A 17,308-nucleotide genomic window follows, 5' to 3' on the forward strand; every position below is an offset into this window, starting at 1 on the left:
GGAGGGTGTTATTTTGACTAAGATGGATTAAAGTGTGACAATTTATGATTGGTATATAAACTTGACAATCTGAGCATTGGATTAGATGTAAAATTGCTATATTGCTTAATATGAGTGAAAACAAGCATACAGCAATCAGGTAATAAAAATAAACCAATAAAAAGGAAATAGAACCAATAAAATTGGAAATTCACCATAAAATAAGCTTGACATTTTAGTCTCTAACAGTAGTGAAAGATGACAATGAAAACAATGTGAAGTTTATTGCCTTTATGTATCACTGTAGATAAAGTTCATATCCTGAAGAGTCCAAATGAACTACCTTTATAACAATGTGTGAGGAAGTCTGATATGAACAGATGGTTTAACAGAGGCTTGTTAAACCATAATTCTTGTGTAATGTTTAAGATTTCTAGAATTGCTCTAATATAGGATTTATTGAAAAACTACTACACATTGCTTTCTAAGACACCTCACAAGTAGTATTTTTGGATTTTTAATTTGTATTTTATTGTACTTGCAATGTACATTTGAAAATATATTTCTCATCTGACCCCACCACCCACTGTATGACAAGTGCAGCTGTGGGCTGTTTACATTTAACAGCAGTGGCAGCGCTACTACTCAGCTGGCATTAATGTACCAGGATCATGGAACGACTGTATGACACAATTCAAAATACAATGTGTTGGGTTACTGCTGCTGGCCTGTCGGAAGGGGGAACACATAATACTATTTCTTCCACTTAAAGCCCTCCGTCTATATGCTATTTTATTCTCTGTAGGTTCTTCCCCACACTCAACACTGTAGTATCTGAGTGCTTTCCAGTACTGCAGTAGCGACATGACTGACATGCTGTCGTGTTTGTTCATTCAATCTCTCCCCAGAGGGAAGTGTGTGCAGAGGAATATTTGTTTTGTGCGTGCGCGCTCTCTCTTTTTCTCTCTCTCTCACACATGGACACATGCACGTTCTACTTCATGTCATATCACCAAGGCAGAGCAGTAAGTGGCTGTTGAGCAGTTTTGGCACCACTGTCTCCAAATGTTCTAATTCAGCAAAATGCCAGAGCATTGCTGAAGCCCATCCCTATTTAGCAAAGTCTTTAAGCATGTGCTGATGATGTTAGTGGGATTTAATCACATAAAATGAAATACACAGCTAAGTGCTTAGCTGAATAGAGATGGAGTTCTGAATCAGAGTCACAGAGCACCTCGTATCTTTCTTCTCCATTCTTTGTGTTATCTCTGCTTCTGGCCCAGTTCCTTGTATTCATCGCTGCCCTTCAGCAAGGTTTAAATACAGAAGAAAATAGCTGTATGTAATAGTGGTGGTGGTGAAAGGGTTATGCAGGTGCATCATATGCAGACCAATTTTTCTGCAGTGGTTTGATTCAGACAGTACATGAAGGCACACAGAAAACCCACAGACATTCATGAGCATCTTTCCGAGGCTCATATAGATCAGTCCTAGATTCTCTGTGGTGCGTCTACACTACACTGTTATTTCGAGATAATGAGCGTTATTTCGAAATAACAATGCGAGCCTCTGCACAGCCATTCCTTTATTTTCAAATAACAGACGGCTTATTCAGAAATCTGTAAACCTCATTCTACGAGGAATAATGCCTATTCCGAAATAGCTATTTCGAAATAAGGCGTGTGTAGAGGCCCCACTGCTGCTATTTCAAAATAGTCCCTCACCAGGGCCATTATAAGTTATTCCTCCCCGGTGCCTCCTGGGGCTCTAAATCGAGATAGCATGTCTACATTAGGGAAGCCTGCCTCAGGCTAACTTTGAGGCTTCCCTGCAGTATAGATGTGCTATTTCGAAATAAGCTATTTTGGAATCACTATTCCAGGATAGCTTATTTCGAAATAAGTGTGCGGTGTAGACATACCTTGAGAGGGTGTCTGCCTCCACAGTCTGGTAGCTCAAGACATGAGGTTTTGCATGTCCTGAGTCTGGGCCCTTTGGGTGGTGAGTTTCTAATGTTAAGCCTAGTGTACCTCTTGCACCTGAACTCTTGGACAGACTGTTTCTTAAGGACAAAGTAATGTCCTTCCTGCAGACTGGTAGAAATCTACTTTCTCTTCTCTCAAAGAAGCCCAAAGAAGTTCAGTGTTAGAGAGAGAGCCAGCTGTGCCTCCGAAAGGGCTGCTTTCTCAAAGGACCTTTAAAGTCAACCTCAAGAAGAGTTCCCTGTAGTAAACTATAATGAGTATTAGCAAGCACCCTTGGATAATCTCTACAGAATCAGAAATTTCCTTGGGTTTGGGAGAGGATCGACTTCTTTCCTAGGGATTTTCCAACAGCCTAAAATGTTCCTTCTACTGTATTTGGATAAGTGGTTATAACTCTGTAGTGCTGGACCAAAAAACTGGTGGTCATATTATCACTCCCTGTGCAAACAAACTCATAAAGGTCTGTTTTCTACTGCTGATAGGAGCATTCCATTGGTGAGAGAAAGCATGTGCTTAGCCAGCCTTCCCTACCTTCCATTACAGCTGTCTGTTGTCTTCTTGCAGAACAGAAAGGGGCTAATGCCAGACAGGTAATTGCAAACCATTTCAGCTGAGTGCAGAAGGTGCAAAAACATGGTATTGACCAAGGCAGTCCAGTGGTAACGAAGTATATCAGATCAGAATTACAGATCTGAGCTTGTTCCCTGTTCCCAGGCTTTTAAAGACTGGGAATGCTGCTGTGCCCGCACACTGAGTCCTTGGAAGAGAGAGCACGTATCACTACTTCAGCCAACCAGAAAAATGTTGATGAGAGGCAGATAAAGCTCTCCCTAGCTCTTCTCAGAAGGAAAGCTAGCCTGCTGTGTGGTTGAGAAGAAGAGAAGGCAGAAGGGGGAAAATAGTATGGATCTTTTAATCTCATAACATCCCCTGGGAAAAATTAAGCCTGGGTTTCCACATTAAAGAAGCCTGAGTAAGCCATGAAAAGCAGATGTCACGAGGCTCCAGACATAGTTTATGATTGAATTGGAGTGGTACTTTTTACAAAAATGCTGTTTAATTGAATTGCATTGCTCCTTGATTTAATAAACCCCCATTACATAAGACTATGTCATCCATTTATTATGCTTAAAATCTCTTCTCCCAAGGAAACACAGATTAAGTAGTTTGGAAACTTTGGGAATGAAAGTTGCCCATTTATCCATGTGCTGATTTGGCAATCATACTTTAACATCACTGCAGCTACTAATAAATCCCTTATTGTAGGACCTAAGAAAGAGATTATATGTGAGTTTCTCCTAGTGCTCTGTAGTACTCTAACAGGCAATCAAGAAAACAGTGGGACTAAGTTAGACAAGAAGTACTGTCAAATGCACAAAGTAAATGAGCTGTAAAAACAGAGAGGATTATTTTTAAGGTCTAAACCTGAAGTTCTTTGTATACAGATTCCCTGGAATGGATACACAAACCATACTGAAGTCAGTAGAATTCCATACAGGCACAGAAATGCACTCATATACAGTGAACTTGGACATTGGAAGCTAGGGTGTTCTCTACTATACTGAGTATAAAATAACCAGGCAGATTTTTTTTTCAATTGACATCCTTTAAAAATTAGTGAAAATTTGGCTAACTTTGTTCCAGGTGTGACATGCTGTCCTGGGTTTTAGAGCAGTGTGTTTTATAGTCATGTCAGCATATGTTGGATTTAAAATTCTGTATCCTGGAATAATTTTGGTTGCCTTCCACTGTATTTCTGTTTTGAAAAAGGCAACTGGAATTGTGTGTGTATTCTAAATGAGGTCTCGCTATGGGCTTGTCTCTATGGACAGTACTCCAAGCAGGGGGGTAAGTTGACCTCATACTAGCCTGCTGTGCATTTTCATTACATTTGTCTGTGGGCTTCTTGTCCATGTCAATCCTGTGCCCATGCACTTAAAGTACCATAGTGCACTTTGATCTACTCCTGTTTCAAAGTGGGATAGATCAAAGCATGCTATAGAATGCACAGTGTGCAGCAGCAGGGTCTGCACGGCCAGCTAATGCAAGGTCGATTTCTTAGGACCAGAATCTTCTGCCTTAAGTAAGGGGCCAAAATGCAGCAGAAGCAGCTTACTTTATGGCACATGGGAAGGGTAACATGAATTGTCTCTGCATCCACTTTACACCATGAAGTGCAGTTTCATAATAAGCCTAGGGATGGGAGGTTGGAGTTTGTAGCTAGTTAATGGACTAGTTACATGGATCCAGTAGCCTAATGGCCTATGGACACTACTTCTGCCTGAGATTGCACAAGTGCCCTGTACTCTTTGCTTGGAGAAGAGAGCTGTGATTAGTACAGACCATTTAGAGTGGAGCTAAATAACAGCACGGAACACGGAGAGCCAGGACTCGCAGCTGTAAACAAACTTTATGGGGCCGCAGGAAACTTTGCCACACCCATGATCAGTGGACATCCGGCTAACTCAAATCATGCCGGACACGGATGTTGCCGGACTGTAGAGTGCCCAATTAGAGTGGTTCAACCTGTAGTGAGTGCAGTCGGGGGTCACAAAACCATGGATAACTGTAGTAAGAGTTATTTCAGAAAGAAAAGATCACAACCTCTTCCCCAACCGTATGTGTGAGAGTTACATGAAGGAGCTAGTTCTGATGCTGCCTTTTCCATCCCTGTCAGTTTACATTCTCCGCCTTCATAAGAACTGCTATTCACTAAAGAAAAGAAGAGGTGGAGAACTGACTTCCTTCTAGATAGACAAAATGTTCTCTAACCAGATCTTGGTTTCCTCTCTCCCTCCTACATACTTTAATACCCTTCCCCAGCAGTCCTGTATCAATTTGCAAATGGGGTGAAGAAGAGGATGACCCCGGGAGTGGGTCATCTCTGAGAGGAGATCCTTATTTGCATGAGTGTATGACACATGCATGCACACTCACACATGTGCAGTGCAGATCCCGCCTTCTGTCCTGGAGGACAGAATTAAGTTGTTTCAATATTAAATGTATATACAAAATTTTTATGAATCCCCAATAATATTTATTTCAAGTACTCTGTAATGGTATTTGTTAGATGTTACAAAGTTGCATATGCAACTTTTCCCTATGTTGAGCTGGCATTGTTTACACACTTTGGGAGGTTGCTGGAGGTCTGGTTTTTTTGCACTTTAGTCTGTAGTGCTGATAGGCGTTTATAGAATGCTTTTATCTGTCTCAATTTGTAAAAAGATAGACTGGAGTAATAGGTTATCAGTGTAACCTATTCCTTGATAACATTGGATTATGTTCATTTAACGTAGCTGTTTAAATAAGTAAACCTACAAACCTGTTTTTGAAGATCATTTATTTTATGAACGTGATAGCTGGTTCAGAAGTGGTCTGGGCTTTTCTCCTTTTTAAACAGGTGGTTAAATATTTTCTAATGCAGTTCAGTTTTATTGCAGCTCTTTCTTTGTTTATCCGCTGCTCACGAGCAGTTAAGTGGGAGATAAGAGGAATCCCATCCCTTCTAAAAGAAAAAATGTTTTGCTCTAGTTAGTATTTAAAGTGCTGCACTTCCAAAAGAGAATTGGTTGCCCATTACTAAAGGGAATTTCAACTGTGTTGGCTAGTGCTGACCAGATTAACAAAGGAGGCTGTGGGTGTTCAGGGAATCTGGAGTTGCATGTATAAAAAACAGACTTTTAAATTAACAGGCATTGAGGAGCTGGCTGTCTTGGAACATAACTTATCTTTTGTGGGAGGAAGTGTGCCTGTGCTTCAGGCTACAGAGGGTTTTGCTACAGCAGCTTGTTCAGAAGGTGCATGTGTTGCAGTATTTCTCCCAAGCACGTGACTCAGATAATTTACCTTTTTTATATGTGACAGAAAACATACTCCTCTTTCAGGCACTGTTTGGAGTCAATAATGCTGCTGCTCATTTTGTTATAGTTAGGCACATGCCTAAGTGAATTTGCTGAATTGGGGCCCCAGAAGATTTGCTTGTGAGGCCATTTTCGTTTAACTTTAAAAAACAAAACCACAGTTTCTTTCCCAATTATTTAGATATTTGAATCCTACAGTAAGTAAATATATTTATAAATAAAATATCTGAGTTGACAGGTATGTCTTGCTATCAATAAAACATTCTTGTTTAAGAATTTTAAGAAAATGATGAATTTTGAATGAACGTCTTGTATTACATAGCTGCATTTACCCACCAAAACCACCTTTGCAGGCATTTAAACAGAGAGAAAAGAAATTGACCTTAATACAGTAGGCACACGCCAACAGATATGTCACATTTATATACATCCCCCTGCTTTTTCTAAACTGAAATTTCACCGAAGAAGCTGATTTACACTGTGAATTGAGGCCGAATGAAATCCAATTGGAGCTCACTTCAATGCTGTTTTGATGTAAGATTCAAAGCTTCTGCAAATTTATTTTATCTTCTGCATTTGCTGATCTCCTGCTTGTAAATCCGGTTGAAGGAGAATAAAAATGATTGCAGCCTGATGGGAATTAAATGTCTGAAGTTCAAAGCAGTTTGCACATCAGAGCAAATGTCAATCAAATGAACATCTTGCAAGCTAGGCAGGGAGTGAATTTCTCCATGGGGAAGAGATCAAAGTGGGAGTCACAGTTCTGTTTTCTCCCTCGGGATTCAGTTTCGATCAGTTGTTCATTAAAGTGAATCCAGAAGGAAGGGTTTTTATATATAAAAAGAGGCGGAGCGGGTTGGAGCGAGCGTTACTTCTCTTAAAACTGAATTTCAGCCAATGGTTTGATCTTATTTAAGTACATACAGAGACTAATTACAGCCAAGTATATAGTTTTTCTGAGGGGTTTTTAATATACAACGATTTGAATATTGTCACCTATAACATTTTGGGCCAGATTTCAGAAGGGGGACTTGGCAAAACAGATGAGATACAAGTTAGTCTCCATACTAGAATTTCAGCCTGCAAAAATGTAGGATATTGCTAAAAATCAGGCCCTGTTTATATCTAGCAATGGAGGTAATTAATAGTTGGTTGCAAATTCCATTTTTGTAGAGTTTACCTCTCCTTCCAAACTAAATGATTTTGCAGGTTGCACATTTTCACATAAGAAAGGTACAAGCTCTGCTAGTAAATAAATAAAGAAGCTAGAATTAACGTCAGGTTACATAGAGTTGAGAAATCAAGACATCAAAAGCCAGGAAATTAACAACAAATTGATTTAATGGAGAGAGATATTGCTGCATAATTTAGCAATACATTGTAAGTGATGACCTTTAAATTAAGTCAGAAAGAAACAAGTGGTAAATTCTTGTGTATATAATATACAAGGTATAATATCTTCTGTTACTACAGACATGCTCTTACAAACAGAAATGTTTGCTTGTTTTTTTTCAAATTTGCTTTTTGACAAAGACACCTCCTTCCCCCAAACACCCAACAAGCTCATGGCTGTGTGAGCACCAACATTTCATGTAGAATATGGATTGCCTCCTGCCACAGAAGTGGCTGAACCTGGTTTAACTTAAATGTTTTGAAATAAAACCCTTTTGGAAAAGGTGAAAAAGCAGTTTGATTGCTCAACAATTGAAAATAAATTGAGAGACTGTTCCCAATCTAACCCTTACAGGAGCACTCAATACTAGCAAAAGCTATAAGAATTCTGTCTCAGGGATGCCATTAATCTTTTAGTCTTCATATTGTATTAGTTACCATATTACAAATGTATACTGCATTGTTTGTATATGTTCTGTGCTGTTTTAACTGCTTGAATAAATAGAACATGAAGAAAATATAGCGGTGAAGTTTTTAGACTATGAGGAGGGGGCAGAATAGGATTGTCTTCTGGCTGCTGAGATGTTGAGGGTTACCACAAGCTCTCTGTGCCCAATTTGTACTTATTGGGAAAATGAATATAATAATACTCCTACTTCTTTGGTATGTTGTGTGGCTTGGTTTGCCCAAAAATGCTCTGTAAATATAAAGTGTTTACTGATAAACACCCACCTCTTGTGATTTATAACATTTTTTCCCCAGGATGAAGCTTCTCTATCAAAAGGCAATGAGAAGGGGAAGTAAGTGTTGGTCTGTCAATGAGAGAAAATCATTTGAATAAAGAGGGTATAAGAGTGAGGATAATACAGTAAAACTCGGATGGTCCGGCACTCCTGATGGTCCGGCACCATCAGGAACCCGGAAGTGCTACGGGCAGCCGGACCATTGGAGCTGCTCTGCCCCCAGATTCCCCGATTCAGCCGCTGCTAAAACTGACCAGCGGCTGAATCGGGGAAGCCGGGGGCAGAGCAGCTGGAGTGCTGCTGGGTAGGTCCCTTAGCGCTGCCCCTCAGGGCTGTGGGACCAGCCCGGCAGCACCCCAGCTGTCCCCGATTCAGCAGCTGCTGAAATTGACCAGCATCTGACTCCAGGAAGCCAGAGGCAGAGCTGCTCTGCCCCGGCTTCCTGGAATCAGTCGCTGATCAGTTTCAGCAGCAGCTGACTTGGGTACACCTGGGACAGAGCAGCTGGGGTGCTGACGGGTTGGTCCAGTAGCGCCGAGGAGCGGCACTGTGGGACCAACCCAGCAGCCCCCCAGCTGCTCTGCCTCAGGCATCCCCAAGAGAAGCTGGGGTGCTGACGGGTTGGTCTCGCAGTGCCAAGGGTCGGCGCTACCCGACCAACCCGGCAGCACTCCAGCTGCTCTGCTGCAGGCGTCCCCGATTCAGCCGCTGCTGAAACTGACCAGCAGCGGCTGAATCAGGGACGCCTGGGGCAGAGCCGGACTATCGGAAGGGGGGGCTATAAGGGGTCTGGGGTGGCATCCTTCCCACCCCGCCCCAGACCCCTCATAGCCCCCCCTTCCGATAGTCCGGCATATCTGATAATTCGGCACCCCCTGGGTCCTAAAGGTGTTGGATTATTGGAAGTTTACTGTACCTTCTGTTACTACATTCCCCAGGGGGTGTGTCAAAATTAGACACATTGTGGTTCCTGTTCTTTAAATCTGTTTCATATACTACCTATCCTGTCTTGACTGACAGATCCAGAGTTCAGTCTAACGGCTTTTAAGTGCAATAAGAAAAAAATGTACTGATATTACTTGACATTTTAAATCAAGGTATTTATTTCTTCTCTAACTGGTAATTTAAAGCTAGCAATTTCAGTAGTACAGTGAGGCAAGGGCGGAACTTCGGAAGCTTGGGGAGAGGGCGGCAGTTGTGCACACCGGGATACATCTTACTTTTGATCCCATTCTCCGGAAGCCAGGGGAACATGGGGAAAGTGCTTGCATGCTGTGCGTGCCTCTCACGCCTGGTTGGTGTGTGAGAAGCATGCATGGGGATGCAAGCACTTTCCCCTCGCTCCCTCAGCATCCGGGGAACAGCATCAAAAGCAAGCCGCGTCCCGGTGTGCACAGCTGCTATCCCACCTGACACAGCCCCGCACTCTGGGAGCGGGGGGAGGGAGAATGAAAAAGTAAGGATCAGGCCCACCGCGGTTTGGGTTTGTGGGATGGGGAGCACAGGGTTGGGCTGCTAGAAGCAGGCTCTGGCTAGGAGACTTACCGGTTTGACTTCCAGCCACCAGTCTTCTCAAGCAGACTCCCTGCCTGCCCCGCCCCCGTGATTTTTGAATAGCTAGAAGCCTGAGGGGAGAGGAGGAAGGTGCTTTACAAGCTACCTGTTGACAAAAGGCAGCTCTCATTGGGCGGAAATTGGATAATGGGATTTTCCCGGGCTCACGGCTGTTCAAACAGAGCCCCACAGCAGCTTTTCTCAGCAGCGTGTGGGGGTCAGATAGGAAGTCTGCCTGTGGCTTCCCATTGTGTCCACAGGCCAGATCTGATAGCTTGGCAGGTTGGATCCAGCCCATGGAGGGTATTTTACCCAGGCCTGGTTTGGGCTATTGAAGGCTGCCGTGAAGAACTGCATTCTATCCCAACCTATCTCAGAGTTCCTGTGTAAGGTTAGTGACTACCAGTGAAAAAAAATAAAGTGTCTTGCCTAACCATGTTTAGGGTTTCCAGGTGGTTTAACCAAACACACCGAACACCCCAGCTCTCCCACCCCAAAAAAACCCCACCAGGGAAAAAAATTCTGTTGAGGAAAAAAAAGGAGGGAAACCCAAGTCGTTGAGAGGGGGGGAAAAAAAAGGACCCTGAGAGTTAAGCAAAAAAAAAACAAAACCCCAGCATGACCCCTTTAAGAATAGGCTAGGCTCTGCCTCTCCTAACAGGCAGCCGGTGGCCATCTTGCCTCCCTGCTTCGACCCAGACATCTCCCCTGCAGAGCCAAGTAAGCAGTGGGGAGGGAGGAGAAGAGGGGGCTGGGCCTGGTTGCTGAATGTGTGTAGGGTTGCCAGATGTCCGGTATTGACCTGGACAGTCTGGTATTTTCACTTCCTGGCCTGGAAAAAATCAGAAAATACCAGACATTGTAGGTGTCCAGTATTTTCTGAATTTTTTTTTACTGGACAGGAGGTGAAAATACCAGACTGTCTGGGTTAATACTGGACACCTGGCAACCCTAACCGTGTTCCTCATTTTCTAGGAGGCAACCTGAAATCCTAGGAGAGGAGTGACCTGGCTGCAAGCTTTTTTATAGTGAAGCAGAGGTAGGGAACCTAAGGCTCGTGGGCACATAAAATCCATTACTCTGGGCCCCTCCACCCCAAGGCTCTGGTGTGTGAGGGGAATCTAAAGAATGTCTTTCTTGATCTCAGTCGGGGGCTGCTGCAGTGAGGGTTTTTTTGTTTTTTAGCTTCTCACTTGTATGCAGCCTCCCCTCCCCCCCCCCGGACTGATTTTTCTGTGGGTCAGCAGCCCCCGACCCAAAAAGGTTCCCCACTCCTGCAGTAAAGTGCAGCTCACAGGCTTCTCCCCTTTCCCCCAGATTGATGGGAGCTTGCTCTGTGGCAGAGTGATGGGGCTAGGAGCTTCTGCCCTGTGAAGAGGGGATTTTGGTCTTCAGCCCTGTGGGCTGTGTCTGCTGGGGGCGCTCAAGGTTTCCGCTGGAGCAAGGTTGATGTTTAATGCAAGTGCTACATTTTCTTATAACATTTTCAGATGAATTGTAAGTCAGAAACATGCTACAGAACAAAGTGGTTGAATCCCTATTTTAAGTGCAAAGCTGAGGCACATCATCAAATACAGAGCCATGAAAAGTACTCCCAGATGTGAGATAAAGATGTGTCCCTGGAGCAACACGAGGCCCTGCTCTCAACTTTTCCGCCTGTAACACAGGAACTTTTGAAAACCACATCTAATCAGTTCCAAAATCCCAGGGAATGGTCTAGGTATCAGTGGGCAGATCTTAATTGGTTTTTGGTGAAACCTGGAAAATAATGATTTCTCCTAGAATTAGTCTCATGGCTTGCCCATTTTCATCAGGCAGAAAAAGTTCTCTGGCACCCTCAGTTGCTGCCTACACTTACCACAGGCAGGAGTTTACTAGAGGGTCAGTCACACACTTCCTGGCTTACATATGCTGAATTGTCTAGTCATGCCACAGCTGACCCCTTTCTGTCCCCACTGAATCCAGCGTTGCCCCCCTTCTGACCAGCTCTCCCCCACAGGTTTGCATTTGCACTGTAAAAGTTGGGTAACATGCAGCTCTGCCCACAGGAGCAATAAAGTGCTCAACCTCAAATTATGCTTCCTCTGGGTGTCTGTGTCTTTGCATTTTATTTGTATCTCAAACTGAGGTAACCGGGAAGTTTTTTTATTTGCATTGTGATGGTGCCTAGGAGCTACAGCTAGGGTAAGTGTTGTACAAGAGCAGAGCAAAAAGACTGTCGGTATCCCCAAGAGCTTGTTTACTGTTTTAGTTTCTAATGTGACTAACAGACAGACTAAAAAACTGCTCACAGATCAAGATCCAAGTTAGTGTGTAGCATGGGTCACAATTTTTCTGAATTTTGAATGTTTGATCACTTGTTTTTCAATTAAAATACTGTTTTTAAATGAAAATCTGTGTTGATTTTTTTTCTTTTGGTGGAAGGAGACCAGCTTCATATGTAACTATTTAAAGCCCTGATATAGCAAAAGCACTTATGTGTGTGTGCTTGGCAATTAAAGCAATTGAGCAATCCAGTCTAGGGTTGCCAGGTGTCCGGTATTCACCCGGACAGTCCGGTATTATCCTGTAAAAAAATTCAGAGAATACCGGACACCTAAAATGTCTGGTATTTTCTGATTTTTTTTTTCCCCAGCCAGGAGGCAAAAATGCTGGGCACCTGGCAACCCTATAAACAGTGCATGGCCTCTCTCGCCCTCCCCTCCGAACCGCCCCCAACTCCCAACACCCCTACCCCCGCCAGCCCCCATGCTTACCTGGTTCTGCAAGGCTGCCAGCACAAAATGGCTGCTGACCAAGGGGAAGCATTGATTCCCCTGGGTCTTAATGCTCAACTGCTTCCCTGTTCCTATCCCTGCACTCACTCTTAAAGGGAACATGCTATTTTATTTTATTTTTTATTTATTTTATTTTGCTTAATAAGTCTTGGAGTCCTTTCCCCCTCCTCCTTTCCCCCTCCCCCCAACAACTTTGGTCTCCCCCCCCTTTTTTTTTTCTTCAACAGAATTTTTTCCCGGTGTGTTTTTTTTTTTTGGCGGGGGGGGGGGGGGTCGGTATTTTTGTTTCAACCATCTGGCAACCCTAATGACTACTGAAAACAATGAAGTTCAATAATGCACATAATTCCTTTACTGAATGTAGGCCCAAATTAATGAATGGCGGTGAGGTCAGGCAGATATTGTATGAACATATGCCAGGTTTTTTGCTTGCTAATATTGAAACAAAGCGGCCAGTGTTTTTACTGATTTAATGTTACCAAAGTATTTTCTAGAACTAGCACTGTTACCTAAAACTGTAACACTAGCAATGTGATGGTCTTGAAGAGCCTTTCTTCCCTGATTTCTTTCCTAAACTTGCTTTCCCCTCAACTTCTCTTAAGAAGAGTTAGGTTCTTTCAGAGCCTCACTCCTGTAGACTCAGGGTGGAGGGCAATTTGTTATGATAATACGACTAGGTGTCAAATCCCACCAAAGTGCTCAGCATCGTTGAAGCCCATGTTTTTAAGCTATTAAGGCAGGAGCGCAGAACCTTTTTTGGGCCAGGGCCATTGACCCACAGAAAAACCAGTGAGGGGCTACACAAGTGAGAAGCAACGAAAACCAAAAACACCTCACTGCTGTGGCCCCTGACTGAGAAGTAGAAAGACACTCCCCACATTCCCCTCATAGGGCAGAGTCGGGGGGACGGGACTGGTTACTAGATTTTATGTCCCCTCTAGGCTCTGGGGTGGAGCCAAAAATAAGGGGTTCAGAGTATGGGAAGGGACTGTCAGGGAGTGGGGTCTGTGGTGTGAGAGGTTGGTGGGGCTGGGAGGGTGGTAGGATGCCGGAGCCAACTGGGGGTGGGAGGGCTGGGTGCAAGGTAGGGTGCACGTGCGGATATGGGATACACCAGTGGGCTGGTGTGCTGGCTCCCCAGTGCTGCGGGGAGGGGGGGAAGAGTGTTGAGCCTTGGGGGCTGCATCCAGGCAACCCAAAAGCCAAATAGGTTCCCCACCTCTGTATTAAGACATTGCTGTGCTTAGCATCACAACACCGAACTGATTTAAGGGTCAAATCTCAAAAGGCACTTAGGAGTCTAAGCCCTGATCTATGCATTTTAGATCCACTTAGCTATTTCACTCAGGGCCTTCACACCCTGGAGTGTCACAGTTAAGATGACTTAATTCCTAGTGTAGACGTGGCTAAGTTTATGGGAGGGTTTCTTCAGCTGACAGAGCTACCACCGTTTGGGACAGTGGATTAACTATATTGACATGAAAACTACTTCTCTGGACGTAGGCTAAGTCTACACTGCCCCTTTACTGCGCTGCAACTTTCTGGCTCGGGTGTGAAAAAACACCCTCCCTCCAAGCTCAGCAAGTTGCAGCGCTGCAAAGAGTGAGTCTAAGCCACCCTCCCAGTGCAGTTAGCTACTCCTCTTGTGGAGGTGGTTTAACTAGAGTGCTGGGAGAGCTCTCGCCCAGCACTCACGCTGTGGCCATACTGCCGCGCTAAAGCACTGCCATTGCAGGGCTTTACATTTTCAAATGTAGGCAAAGCTGTGGGAAGTGTCTAGGCTGCAGGGCGCGGCTATGCCACAGTAGCACCTGTAGTGTAGATGTGCCCGACATCCCATCCGCAGCTGTGGGGGGTTAGACTCCAAGTGTCTGAGTGCTTTTAGAAAATGGGATTTAGGCTCCTAAATCAGTTAGTTCTTATGATGCTAAGTGCAGCATTGCCTAAATAGCTTTAAAAAACTGGGGCTATAGCAAATAAGATGTACTGATCTGACACATCTATTATTTTTATGACAAGGGTCCCGTTGATCAGATTTTGATCGGTAATTCTAATAAAATAAAGACTTAGAAATGCTGCTGCTCTTTAAGGACACATCTACACTGCGCGCTTCTTTCAAAATAAGCTATTCCGGAATAGTTATTCCGAAATAGCTTATTTCAAAATAGCACATCTAAGCTGCAGGGAAGCCTCAAAATTAGTCTGAGGCAGGCTTCTGTAATGTAGATGTGCTATCTCAGTTTAAAGCCCCAGGAGGCACTGGGGAGGAATAACTTAGAATGGCCCTGGTGAGGGGCTATTTCAAAATTGCAGCAGTGGAGCATCTACACATGCCTTATTTCAAAAATAGCTATTTCGGAATAGGTGTTGTTCCTTGGAGAAAGAGGTTTACAGATTTCAGAATAAGCCTTCAGTTATTTCGCAATTACTTTGTGTGTAGATGCTCACATTGTTATTTCAAAATAACACTAGTTATCTCGAAATAACAGTGCAGATGCATCCTAAGTACCTTAAATAGGAAGCACATTTACTATCATTTTAAAAACCAGACTCTGAGAGAGAATACCTTAATTTCATTAAAGTAATTGGGGTTTGATTTATATTTTTGCATCTAAAATGAGGTTCCATTACTATTTCTAAATTATTTCACTTAGTAAATATGGAAAATGTAAATTAAAATGTATTAAAATATACTTACACGGGAAGTCCTCATTCTTTTCTACAGAAAGTAGGCTTGTAACTGCCTTATATATAGACTCACAAAGACCAAGAGATAGTAGTGAGTGATGTAACCATGTACAAGTGCAATGTTTGAAAACAGTGAATGCAAGGCTGGTAGAGGAAATGTTCAGGTTAATAAAAAGGTGTGTAATTAAGTGCAGTGGAATGAATGTGTGCTGAACAGCTGGAAAACATTCCTAATGATGTGATTTCCCAAGCTGGAATCTTCACCAGTTCAGTGTCTTACAGCTAGACAGGACAAAAATTCTGCTAGAGAACAAACCAGCACTGGTCTGCAGAAGAACATAGCTTTTTATGATTGCATGCATGTTACAAGGTTGAAAATGAAAATATTAACACATTACATTAGCGAGTAGGATGTGGCTGGGAAGTGAAGAGTTTTAACTCACCATGCTTTGTGCTTTGAAATTTTCCTTTGTGCCATTAAAAATGCAAATGGAACTCCAGTTGCTATTTACGAACTGATAATTTTTCTATAAATTCTTGGCTAGATGTTTTTACAGAGTCAGCTTTGCTTTGCTAATCTTGTTTGTCATTTCAGGTTTGATGGGAATTTTAACACCAATGTTTCTAGAACTATTAGCTGTGATAGATTGTCTACCACAGTAAATAGCAAAGCCTTCAATCCTGGGCGTGATTTAAACTCTGGTAAGTAATACAAATATATTTCTTTGTGTTCTCCACACCTCCCCTACAGCCCTCTTTAGAGTTTAACATTACCATAGTAATGTTATAGCAATACACTTTTATTTCTCCCATCCCTTTCTCCCTGCAGCTCCTAATTTGCGATTTCATGATTGAAAGATTATATCAAAAGTAATGCCATTAGTCTAAATATAAAAATGTCATGAAAACTTTTTCCAACACACCATGTATAAAGGAAAAACTTAAAAAACAACAAATGGTCTGGTAGCACTTTAAAAATTAACAAAACATGTAGATGGTATCATGAGCTTTTGTGGGCATAGCCCACTTCTTCAGATGACCGGAGTGTTGGAAGTCCAGAACCAAGAATAAATAAGTGAAGAAGGGAGGGAAGGAGGAAGGGAAGGAAAAATAATTGGAGGTGGGGAAAGAGAACATTGGGTAGAGAAGTTTCAAAGGGTTAGCCGAGTCAGTCTGTAACAGGAAAAACTTAAAAAACAGCAAATAGTACTCTTCCTTTCCTAATGCAAGTAATGGTTCTTATCAGCTTCTTCTAACTATTTAGTCTTTAATAGACTAACACCAGATTCTATACAGACATCAAGAACCATTGGCACCTTCATTGTTTAGTTGGTTGATAATGTGTGAGCCAACTGATATTGCAATTTAAACCATTTGCATGAGAGTTAAACTTTGTGAATGAAGTGGAGTTCCAATCCTTCTCTGTGTATTTTGCTTGTGGAATTGGTCTGAAACACAGCAACTTGGAGATCCCTTAATGAGTATTCAGAGGGTACGTCTACACTACAGCGCTAGTTCGAACTAACTTAGTTCGAATTAGTTAATTCGAACTAAGCTAGTTCGAACTAACGCATCTAGAACTAAAAACTAGTTCGAACTAGCGTTTTGCTAGTTCGAACTAGCAAGTCCACATTGAGTGGACTCTGAACAGGGCTTAAGGATGGCCGGAAGCAGTGCCGGCAGGGCATAAAAGGAGGACTTAGAGCATGAAGATGCTGTCTCAGGCTAGCCGAGGGCTGCGCTTAAAGGGTCCCGACCCCCACCCCGGACACACAGTTCTAAGGGGTGCCCCGCTTGCAAAGAAGTTCTGGCTTGGAGTGCCCTGAGTGCCCACACTGGGCCCATCACACCACTCGGCCATCAGCCCGGCTGCACTTGCCGCAGGCTGCCATCTGGGGAAAGGGAGTAATTGGGGGGCTGCAGGAGAGCTTCCACCCCCAGAAGCCCGCAGAGCCAGCCCAGTCCTCCCCATCGGGGGCTCGTACCCCATTCCTCCCTCACCTCCTTCCACTTACCCTTCCCTAGCCCCCCTTCTTATTGATGTACAAAATAAAGATAACGTTTCTTCCAACATTGACTCTGTCTTTATTGAAAAAAACTAGGGGAGACTGGGAAAAGGAGGTGGGAGAGGGGAAGAGAAAGGCTGGGAGAAGGGAGGGCAACTAACATGATCAGGGGTTGGGAACAGGTCCCAGATGAAGAAAGGCTACAGAGACTGGGACTGTTCAGCTTAGAAAAGAGGAGACGGAGGGGGGACAGGATAGAGGTCTCTAAAAGCAGGGGTTGGGTGGAGAGGGTGCATTCAGAAAAGTTCTTCATGAGTTCCCATA

The 17,308-nt window shown here is 43.4% G+C and overlaps 1 protein-coding gene across 1 annotated transcript in view; it reads left to right on the plus strand.

Moving 5' to 3' along the window:
* CACHD1 (cache domain containing 1) overlaps positions 1-17,308 on the plus strand; it is a 192,937-nt gene that overhangs the window by 92,989 nt on the left and 82,640 nt on the right. Inside the window, exon 4 of the mRNA XM_006125035.4 lies at positions 15,574-15,680. Coding sequence (XP_006125097.2) covers positions 15,574-15,680 — 107 coding nt within the window. The remainder of the gene's footprint in view (positions 1-15,573; positions 15,681-17,308) is intronic.

Source organism: Pelodiscus sinensis, chromosome 9 (genome assembly GCF_049634645.1).
Source record: "Pelodiscus sinensis isolate JC-2024 chromosome 9, ASM4963464v1, whole genome shotgun sequence".
Taxonomy (NCBI): Eukaryota; Metazoa; Chordata; order Testudines; family Trionychidae; genus Pelodiscus; species Pelodiscus sinensis.